We start from the raw sequence: 11,036 nt of genomic DNA on the forward strand, positions 1-11,036 counted from the left end.
GATAATTCCAATAGCATAAGACAGTCTACCCAAGGAAGCATTTGCCTGCTGCAAAGGAATTGTATACATCTAAGAAGCAGGCAAGCATCAGATGCAGCATGGAGAGGGAGAGATATAAACAGGACATATATATATGTGTGTGTGTTAAGTATTCAAGTAAATATAGATGATCAATACCTGTTACTATTACGTGACCTATTTCTTTGTGTCAACAGTCATGAATAGGAATGATACAATAGTATACAACTACCTTGCCAATGAGCCTCAGCATTGCACAGACACTCACACAACTGCTATTTGGGGAGTCTGAGCATATAAACAGCATGAGTGAATCATATAGCCCCATGTGCCAGTCCAGCAAGGTGGCCGGACGGGTAAGTCCAAGGGCACTTTTCATACAGGGATGTGCATGCCTTTGCATTCACGGATCAGTCAGATCCCGTGTGTGTCTTTCCAGTGGGAGTGCAGAGTCACTTAGGAGGCACTATGGACTCAATTCCAGACTGTTGGTGAGCCATAGATGTCTCAAAATACTAAAAACAAACAACAACAGAAAATGCAAAACGTTCTTCTGTAGCTATATAAACTGTACTTTTAAAAGGCTCATTTTAAGGAGTCTGACTTTTTTGATGCTTGAGAAATTACACAGTGAGCTGTCTACTCACTTCGAAGTTTTAAATGCAATAGTAGATATATGGATTTTATACATGTACATGTAAATGAGAACTGTTTCACAGGAAATATTTATGAGAGAAGAGCTCTGTCCTTTTTTAGACTCTAAGAATAATAGATAATGTACTATGAGTAAAATTACAGTCTGATTAAATATAATCACTACTGTTTTGTGGTATCTGGGGGTCTCTGTGACTGATTAGTCATATTCTGCATATTAAGTACTATAGGGTCAAGTGTCAAAGTGGCTGAACACCATATTTCACATTGATTTTGTTCAGAGTTGTGTGGACAGATCATTAGAACTGTGTGAATAACAATTTCTGTGATTCACTAGCAATTCTGAAATATAAGAAACTCTCCAACTTGAAACTAGAGTGTTACGTTTTTTTCTAGTGAATACATAGACTGGGACAACCAAGACATTTTGTCAAACATCTTTAACAAAAGCAAAGGAAATTTGGGATCGAAGGGCTGCATTCAAAGGAGCCTGTGGGATCAATTCATAAAAGCTGGGAGGAGATGCTGCTCATATGTATCTTAGGTCTTCTGAGAGATAAGAGCCTGAATTAAGTCCCTCCTCTAAGTAAGTTAAAGGATAGGTTTAAGCCCAGGGTTTGCAAATAGCAAAGGAACATGGTAAGCCGTGGGCTAGAGAGCATGGAGCATGTAGCTGTTTGAGTGGTTTTGGGAATAGTGCCTGTGCCTCCCTCAGACTTGCATGTTAACCTAAAATGTTTCTTATTGGAAATGCTAAACCCATTTTTAGTGTGTTCTCTTATTTTTTTAATTTTGTGTTAACCAAAACTATTCCCACAGCTGCCTTTTAAAATATTTTTCAGAGTATTTTTCCAAACTTTTTCCAAAATGTACTGAAATGCTTTACCCAGGTGTAGTCTGATGACGCTTCAGCTGGAGAGTACAGTTCTTCCTTCCCCACAGTAACAGTGCTGTGGAGACCCAGAACTGGAAGAGTTTGGTCTGTCTCTCATCCTGTTGCAGAGCAGGATGCTCTTACTAACAGCTTGTAAATGCACTGCCTCTCAAAATGAAGGGTTTTGTTCACCTCTCCCTCTCCCCCTCAAATCCCCATGTGAATTATGTTTTATCAGTGAAATCACTCCTAGGTTGTGCAATCCACTAGGAAGACTAATAAAAGTCTTCTATAACTATAACCTATATGTGCTGGCAAACAAATAAATTTACGTGTATGAAAACCAGCAAATTTAGATAATTGAACAGTACAAAGCTTTGTGCTGAGAGCATACAATAGTATCTCTTTCACCAGATGTGTGTGACTAAGCAGCCTCTTATTACTGGTTGCAGAATGCTAACTCCAGAAAAGGACATTAAAAGTATGGCATTTAAATATAGATGGAGAGAAAAAGTACTTATCTAGCGCAAGAAATTGCAAAGTGACAGATTACACAGCCAGTGGAAATTGGACAATAAAATTTGCTTTTCCTGGATTGCACTCCTCATAAAAGGAGGATGCTGTAGTAGGCTATATAGTTTATTAGGAAAATGGTTCATGGAAAAGTGCAGTTTCAAAATACATGTAATGATGCATGGGAATCCTCACTATGTATACAGTTATTTCTTTGTATACGTTTATTCATGTGAACTCTTAACAAAGCAGGGAAATGCTAGCTTCTTGCTTTTGTCAGCAGATATCTAAGAATAGACTGCTGGAACTTGTATTCCTTCAATGTCAGAGCTTTATGTTAGAAGACAGAAGAGAGACAGGGAGGGAGTATATAATTTTTGCAAATTTTAAGCTTTGTTTGGAAAATAAATTCTAACCTGCATTTAGAGTATTTTAGTCATTTTTCCCACGAGAAACTCTTGAATTTCAGGCAATGAATAAATAGGTAGAAGATTTTTAGATTTATTAAGCAAAATCACAAAACTAAATTTAAGAATGCTGCTAAAATGTAAATTCATCATGTGCCATGTTCTTCATCTTTGCCCAGATGACTGTTGACCATAAGGAATTAAATTTGCACTCTTCTAAGCTGAGTGGGTGCTCATCATGTTAGCCTGTGGCTTACTAAAGTGGTACAATAAAGATGAGCAGTGAAACGCTTTTGATCTGATATACCGTATACATCTTCATGAAGCACTTTTGATTCAGAGCTTGGGGCGGGGAGGGTGGAATTACTTTTTACAATCAGGAAGAGGCGGCTAATAGCTTAAAATCCAGCTCACTCCTGATACAATTATGGTTACTATCCTTCCGTGGCAATGAATTCCTTCTCTTGTCTGTCGTGACGCATAGGTGAAAAACATGCAGCAGAGCCAGACGATGCAGAGCTGGTGAGCCTCAGCAAAAGGCTGGTGGAGAACGCGGTGCTGAAGGCTGTACAGCAATATTTAGAAGAAACGCAAAACAAAACCAGACAGACTGATGGAAGCCCCGTGAAAACTGAAGAAGCAGCAAGCAGCAGTAAGAATGAGAGCAACAATGATAACAGCAAGTGAGCACTGTGCAAAAAGCCCGGGGACAAATATCCCACCAAGAATAACCACAAAAACATGTCCCAGCTCCCTGCTGAAATTTGCTAAGTGGTGCTGGGTGACAGGCACTCTGCTTTGTGAGTCTCTTATCAAAAGTTTGTTCTGAATCGAAGGACACTGTCTACTGGTTTATAAGTGTTTGCACTGCGGAAAATCTGTTGAACGCTGGGAGGGATGGACGATGGAAAAAAGACAAGAATGGTGAAGCAGACGGCTCCAGTCTTCACTGGCCCTTGATGCCAAAGGTCCCTTCCTTGCTTTTGAAGAGAAACCGAACCCTTTGCGTTTGCCTTTCGGATTGTCATGAATGGCCGTGGAAGAGGCCTCGCCATAAGTGGAAGCGACGCCCTCCGCCCGGGGGTTTGGCACTGCCGCAGGGCTGCTTACTCCGTGTGAGAGCACATGCTGTTTCCTAGTCAACAGCAGTCAACCCCAGGCTAAAAATTACCACTGCAGATACTCATCGCAGATACTATTACACAGTATGTAATATGGCAGGAGTTTCTCTTAAGTGTGACGCTGTACTGTTCTTCACTTTTTGGTAGCATTTGTCGATGTAAATTATATTTTTTTTGACAAAGTACCTTTTTATAAAAAAAGAATATGGGCAAAAGGCTGAGCAATTAATACTGTCCAAACCAGATACAATCTCTGTATTGCCATACATTAATGACTAAATGACACTAGTTGTTATAAAATGTATTATATTGTTCTTTTCCTCTAGGAAAGAGCCATGAAGCAGACTTAGTAAAGGAAGCTTTGCACAGAGAAACACAGGCCCTGTTATCCAGACTGAATCAGATAAAGGAGCTGTTGTCCAGTCCTGATATCCGCACGAAAATTAGCAAAGAACTGTTTGAAAACAGGCACAACTCTAACAGCAAATGGCAAAGTTGTATTGACTCTGGATCTCCAGATGCATGACTGCAAATTGCCATGATGTAAATTCTCATCAGGTTGTTTAAAGATAAAAAATATTTCTTCAATAAATTTTTCTTTCTGTTTCTTTTTTACTGAAAATATGAATGGGTGTAAATGGCTCCTGAGGAGTAATGCTGAAATGCTTGCACAGCAGGAGTATATTTCATAATGATGAAGTACAGCCATTCCTCAGCACTGCTTTGAAACACACTTGAATGTGCACGTATATGCCATGACTCCAAAGTGGAAAAATACTGGTTTCTTCACTGTGCCCTTCCTTTATCATTGCAAATAATTTAGATTTTTCTCATAGATCCTTTCCCTTGCAATGACATATTAAAAAATGGATGCTTTTAAATACTTTAAAATATATATTTGAAAAAACCTCTTTTAATTATCTGCCTTTTGGATATATACTGGCATTTGGGGTTAGCACTATCTGTTTTTTGGGGGTTTTTTTGACAGCACTTGAATACTTATATAGATGCTGACATGTTGTTTCTGCTGATGTTTACACTAATGCAAGAATGTTTTAAATTTCAGAATGAAATTCAGGCTCCACTGATCTCAGTGGGAGACTCTCATTGGCTTTAATGGAGTCAGGATGTGGCAGTTAAGATTTCCTGTGAAAATAATAATATTCCTTGAGATAATATTTGCTTTTTTACTTTTGTAGAACAGTGTTTTTATCTTTTGTTTTTGATGTTTCCTCCATCTCTACCTTCTGCTGCCTGAGGTGGGATGTCAGTTTGCTCTCCTTGTTCCCTCCACACAGCTGCAAGATTCGCTGAAGCTCTGGATAGACAACAATGCAGGAATAGGTCCAAAACTTGCATTTTTTTATAAACATTGTTTAAAATTGCCTCTGGTCATAAATGCTATCTGATACATGTTGTGATTAGTATCAGAATCGTGCTGTTAGAACAGCTGTGTGCATATTTTTCATTGGTCTCAAGCACTGGTCATTTATCTCGTGCATCATAGCTTTTTTTTTTCCTCATTTGATGTATAACAGTATATTCTGAAATATGTCTCATACATCTCTGAAGCCATATTCACAATAAAGTATGTTTTCCTTTACACTCTATGTATGTTTTCATCCGTCTCCAAATGGACTTCAATAAAATTAAGTACTTTGCAAATAACAAACCCGACAGAAACAGTGGTTGTATGAATTGTGACATTAAGATGACTGTGGGTGTTGTGCCAAGATACTCATCTAGAGCTTGGGTGCTGAAATCGTATGAGGAAATTCATGCGGATAAGATAATCCCAAGTCATTATTGCTTTAAATGGAAGAATTTTGAAACTCCAGTGATTAATCTCTATTCTGGGCAGTGGGATTAGAAGGACGTAGTGGTACAGCTTCCTAGAGATCCATATCCACTCTTCAACCTCAAAAATTGATTTTGAGTTTAACAATTAGACTCACACTTGCTCTAGAATTAAAAAAAAAAAAAATCTGAATTTGATGTTATGAGTGGAAATAAAACCCCAGGCTTTCACAAATGGATTTGTAAATCCCTGCACAGTGACTCTCTGAGCCCAGTGTGTTCCCTTATTCCATAGGCTGAGGAGAGATGGTCAAATTACCGTATCCTTATATAAAATAAGTTTCTTTGTCATATCAAATGTTAGTGAGCACTAGTTCATTCAGAGATAGCTATTCAAATTTAAATCCAACTGACAGATGACAACATGAAACCAGACAATCAGCTATGAAAACAGGAAAACAATTTATTGTATTACATCTGAATTTCAGGTTGTCATCTCCCTTTCCTCTGTACAAGTCATTGCCATGAATAAGTGCCTTTTTACATCATTCAGCTTGTAGCAGTCATTGTCCACAAGTTTCAAGTAAAACTGTAGAATTTAATCAGTGAATTTATGTCCAGACACTTTGATAGGTCACCTGGTTATTGGAGGCCCTGCTCATTCACAGATCTTAGAATAGCATCAAGAATAGCAGCTCTGAAAAAATGAAAGTATAGAGGACTTAGTGGCCTGGCAGCTAGTATCATTTGAGATGCCCTAGGGTGGGCCTGGCATGGGTCTGGCAAAAATGACACAAACCTTACAGGAGATATGTGTTCTTCTGGGTCAGGAACTGTGAGCTGGAGGACACCCCAAGAGCCTCTAAAAAAGACCCTAGATACCTATGTTTAAGCAACTGTCTTTGGTTTTCAGATGTTTTGACCCATGAAAGTCAACAGAGCTTTTGTTTCTGAACCATTCACATTCTTTTAACATACCAACCATAGCCTTTATTTATTGTATTGACAAGACACCACTATTAACTTACTCAAAATTGAAAATAAAATTGGGTAGAAAAATATCCTGCATCTGGATTCATTCTCTTTTCACAACCCTTCTTCCTGTTTCCTCTTTTTTTTAACTTTTTTTTTCCCTACTGGCTGCCAAATTAAAGCATAAATCTCTTGTATGGGGCTGTGAGATGAGCACTGAAGAATGCAGATACACAGAGACTGAACCGAACATAGACAGGTGTGAAGCTCGGAGCCGCACACATCAGAACAAATAGGTTGCCTTCCTCTCACTCATAAATCATTTTCAGACAACAGTTCTGTTTTTTAGTTAAGTGCTGCTTTTGGGGAATGTCTTGAGGTAGTGATGCATAGGTTATTCTGGGAAAGTGTTGGCATTTCAAAAACAGATGGTGCAAGTTTGCCCATGTTTTATTTTCAGTTCTACCTTCTAGCTCGCTCATACTCGAGAGTGTTTCTACCCTGCTGACTGTAGAGATGTCTGTGACAGGTTTAAAAGCAGTAGCTCAGCTTCCAGAACTGGTCTAGCTGGAACTCTTGGGACTGCCCGTGACCCACAGAGAAACTGTTTCTGACATCTAACACTTGGTCTAGGCGTAGAGCACAAAAGTCACAGAAGCCGTACATTGATACCTGAGCAGCTCTTGCCAAAAATTGTCCACACTTGAGCTGTGCATCAAAGGTGTCCAGGAGATGACCGAGTAACCAGAGAGATCAGTAAATCCATGTAAGTGATGACCAACAAACACTAATTCTCTGATGTGGGAAGACTGTTGTAGAAACCAGTGTCTCCAAGCATGGGTGAAGATGGCACAGGGATGCTCAGCCTGGTAGCTAGGTAGTGGTGCAGCAGATGAATGTGCATCAAGACCTTTGTGAAAAAGAAACTAAATAGTGTTTCTATGTTGACTGAAGGTGATGTAAATCTAAAAAGGATTGGAGTTTAAGGTCTGATTCAGACACTGTGTGTCCAGATATACAGATGTTGGGACATGGACTGGGTAATGCCCTGAATCTATTGGTCCTACTGAAGTAAGTATGATGCTTTGAGTGGTAGAATGCTACTTCATGGCAAGGTTATACAGTCTGGCAGTTAGGATTCAATAGGCTAAATGTTACATATTTATAGAAGTTTCTGATGATAACTGCACTCTTTTGTGTGTGCTATTTTAGCCTAAAGGCCATGTGGGTGTGTCATGGCTTGAAGTGTGTCAGCCATGCTTCATTCTGGTGACAAGAATGATATTGTTTCATTTTTACGTCAGTCCAGACATGACTCATATTCTTGTTAGAATTCTGTTTTTATAAAGGTCTTGAGAGATATCCTACACATTTCTGTATTCAACAAGCAGGAAAGACAGAAGTGCAAAGCCATGGCACTCAGTAGAGCACTTAAGTTGAAGTTTAGTAAAAGCACACATTTACTTTTTAAATTCAATTATGTCTGAGAATATGCTCATGAAATTAAATGTAAACTGAAACTTTTTCACTGCAGATGAAATACTATCTTGCAGAGCCAGCTCCAGGCCTGTGGAAGCCAGGAGAGAATCTGGTTGCCTCGGGTGGAGCCTGGCAGCCGGGCGCCTGAGGCTTGCTTCGCTCTACTCCCAGCTTGGGACTTTGTTCTGTACAACCTTTTTCAAAGCAGTCTCCTATCTGTGGATGCCCTCCACCTCTCTTCAGCCGCTAACAGCATATTGTCTTGGCCTGAGCATTTAAATGAGGGGCTGAATCAGTACTGAAGCTTTCAGCAGTTCCCATCCCTTTGGAGGAGGGGAGAAGTTATTGCTGAAATCCCAAAGAGGTTGATGTCTTTGCAGAGACCCTGGTCTCACTCGCGCTGCCAGAGGTCAGAGGGGGCCTGGGTGGCTGTTCGCTGGCGTCTTCATCTACAGATGGCCGCTGCCTGATCCTGAGGCAGGGAGATGGTGCAGAACCACTGGACAAAAGCAGTTCCTGAGGGATACATCCTCCCAGAACCAGGACGGTGAGTGGTTCAGCTGCGTGATTAGTGGGCAGCCAGATAAAGCAAGTGTTGTTTTAGCTTTATGAAGATTGTTCTAAGTCACGGTCATGTAGTAATTTGCTTTGTGAAAACCTCTTGGAATTGTGATTCTTCCATGAGGTCTCACATAGCTATAAGGGGTAATCTCTGATAGTGATGAAGATGCATTTGCTGTCAAAGATCTCATTAGTGCTGTACCATAATGTGCTATATATAGGCTTTGCACTTTTTATTTCAGTTAAACAAAATCATTATGTTGGCCTGGTGTCAGAGGCAAGGAGTCACACCATTCTTATTGGGAAAGGAGACTGCCTGAACCCTGGAAACAAGAGCACATTAATGCTGAGGTGTTCTACTCTGCTGTTCCTTTGATCAGTACCGTTTCTGTAGAAGCAAGTTCTTAGCGTGCACTCATCTTCTCATTTATATTCTCCTCATGTTAAGTCTTCATAATGAGAACGTTTGTACTGAATGAAAATCAGTCCTGAGAGACAACTGGGCTGAGAAATAAAACGCACTTATAGTGGAGCAATAATTACAACAGTGCATGGGAAAACAAAAAGTGATATGCCTGCCATTCCTGGCATAGTGAAAAGGGCACTCTGGCATTGATAAGCAAATACTTCTGGAGCAAGAGGGTGGAGTTTACTGGGTTCTGGTCTCTGCTCCCACTGTTGTTTACATGCTTTGTTTAGTGACTCTAGGACGCAAAATGCATTAACAAGAGACTGGGACGTGGAACTGTTTCTTGCAAGGGATTCTCCTCATTGCTGGAAAATAAAGCCCCCTTTTGCTCTTGGTGATTAAGGATTAAACCAATGAAAAATGCAGAATTAGGGTAGTTAAAGGAGTTGATTAAGAAACGACACATGGGGATTTCGGTAGAAGCTTATTTGAAATAAAAGGAGCTTTTCTTTTAGATAAGAAAGGCAGAGATGTTTTGGGGTCAGGATTGACTCTAGAGATTCTGGGGGGTTTTTTTTAGCAAAATTGCAATTTGAATTAAAAGTCATTTTAAAAACATTAAAACATTGCACTTTCAGAATCCTTTTCATTTTAAATTATTTTTTCCCCAGCCATACAGAGAGCTTCAGGCACTGAAGCAGTCAGAAGAGAAGAAGAGAACATACTGATATGATTTAACTACAGTCATAACTCAGACTACCAAATTGTAACAGGAAAACAAAGCCAAGAAGAAATGCCAGCAACTGCTGATAAAATGTGAGTGTAGCTGCCAGTATAAGAAAGATGTCATAAGTCAAAACGTTTAGAAGAATAAAGGATGAAATGAAGCAAGACGGTAGCGTTCTTTGCATCTGGTCAGTCAAATGGTGTGCACCTGCGTTTGTCGCTCAGCTGTACCGTACTGATGTCCCATTTCCCAGTCACATTTTCCAGACAAATACATCTGAGAGGGAAGGCTGAACGAGCATGTGGCTCTGAAATACCGCTCTGGCAAAGCACTGAAGGGTTACAAGAAATATTGCAGGATAGAGGCTAAGTCGAGGCTAAGTCAAGGCAAAGTCAAGACAAAGCTCAAGGAGATGATCGCTAGAGAAGCAGGAAGAAGCAAAGCAGCAGTGTGTGTTGAAACTCCTTTTACTAGTACACTTTATCATCGCTTAGGTCTACTGAATTTCTGTGTCTAGAAGTCAAAGTGGACCAAGTAGTCAAATTCTTGAGTGTGAACAGAGAACCACAGAAATTAATTGAAAATAATCTTAAATTCTGGGGTATGCATGTTGCCAGCCAGCAGAGCAGAGTAGGAAACAAACCTCCCTCCTCCAGAAACAAGCGGATGACTGGATGCTTGCAAATGGCTGAATGCGATGGCTGCAGCATCGAGCTTCTGGCTGCCTTACTTTGTGCTTGGAAAGGGCAGGAAACTGGAGTACAAAGCATGGGTAAGAGGAAATGAAATGTCTATTCTTTGTATAGGTAACGTCAGCGAACTTATTTAGATTACCAAAAACGATCCACTGCAAAACCAGGCAGAATCATCAAATAAATATGATAACTAGATAAATTAAAAGCCGCTTTACCATTATGCTCTAAAATGAGATGTATCACTGCGCCGGCATGGATACTCTTGATTGTAGAACTGTTGCCAGCAAAGGGAATATGTAGAGAACTGCTAAGCCAACATCCTAAGTTAATAATACTGCAACGGTAAGAAAAATGTTTCAAAAGTGAAGGTGCAAAAAGGAAAAAGCAGAATAATTTTGTAGTAAATCCAGGTATTCATAACTTCACCCTCCCCAGCAAAACTTCAAGTGCAGGACAGGTCTCTCAAATGCATAGCTCCATTACACTTAAGCCATAAAAAAAAGTCTAATGTGTCAATCAAGGAAACACATAACTGAAACTGCTTTTAGCATTAGATATAGCAGACGTATAGAAATGTGTTATAGCCTCTCCTTCGGGTCAGTTTGTTTGGGCACCTTTAACCAGACACAAAGAGACTCAGCAAACAGGACATGCACAACTCAAGACCATAAAGTGATGGTTTATTACGTAACACACATTAAAAAAATGGGATTTGACAAACCAGTAAGCCAAGCATTAGCATGCGCCCCACCGGGCGGGCATCGGACAGGAGGAGAGGGGTCGGCCTCCCCGCTCCCCTGGCCCGGAGC

General features: G+C 40.1%; 1 protein-coding gene across 1 annotated transcript; it reads left to right on the forward strand.

The window, feature by feature from the left end:
* Positions 1–344: 344 nt before the first annotated feature.
* Positions 345–3,153, forward strand: LOC104627774 (A-kinase anchor protein 7 isoforms alpha and beta-like). Its single transcript, XM_010296147.1, has 2 exons — positions 345–374; positions 2,947–3,153. The coding sequence occupies exons 1-2, from the start codon at positions 345–347 to the stop codon at positions 3,151–3,153; spliced, it is 237 nt and encodes a 78-aa protein (XP_010294449.1).
* Positions 3,154–11,036: the final 7,883 nt, after the last annotated feature.

Source organism: Phaethon lepturus, unplaced genomic scaffold (genome assembly GCF_000687285.1).
Source record: "Phaethon lepturus isolate BGI_N335 unplaced genomic scaffold, ASM68728v1 scaffold57501, whole genome shotgun sequence".
NCBI classification, from domain to species: domain Eukaryota; kingdom Metazoa; phylum Chordata; class Aves; order Phaethontiformes; family Phaethontidae; genus Phaethon; species Phaethon lepturus.

Bases quoted from the DNA above. Each gene is read 5' to 3' on its own strand.
- LOC104627774 (XM_010296147.1), top strand. From the start codon at position 345: ATGTGCCAGTCCAGCAAGGTGGCCGGACGG. The intron at 375-2,946 runs GTAAGTCCAAGG...CTGTCGTGACGC, and splicing joins CCAGCAAGGTGGCCGGACGG to ATAGGTGAAAAACATGCAGC.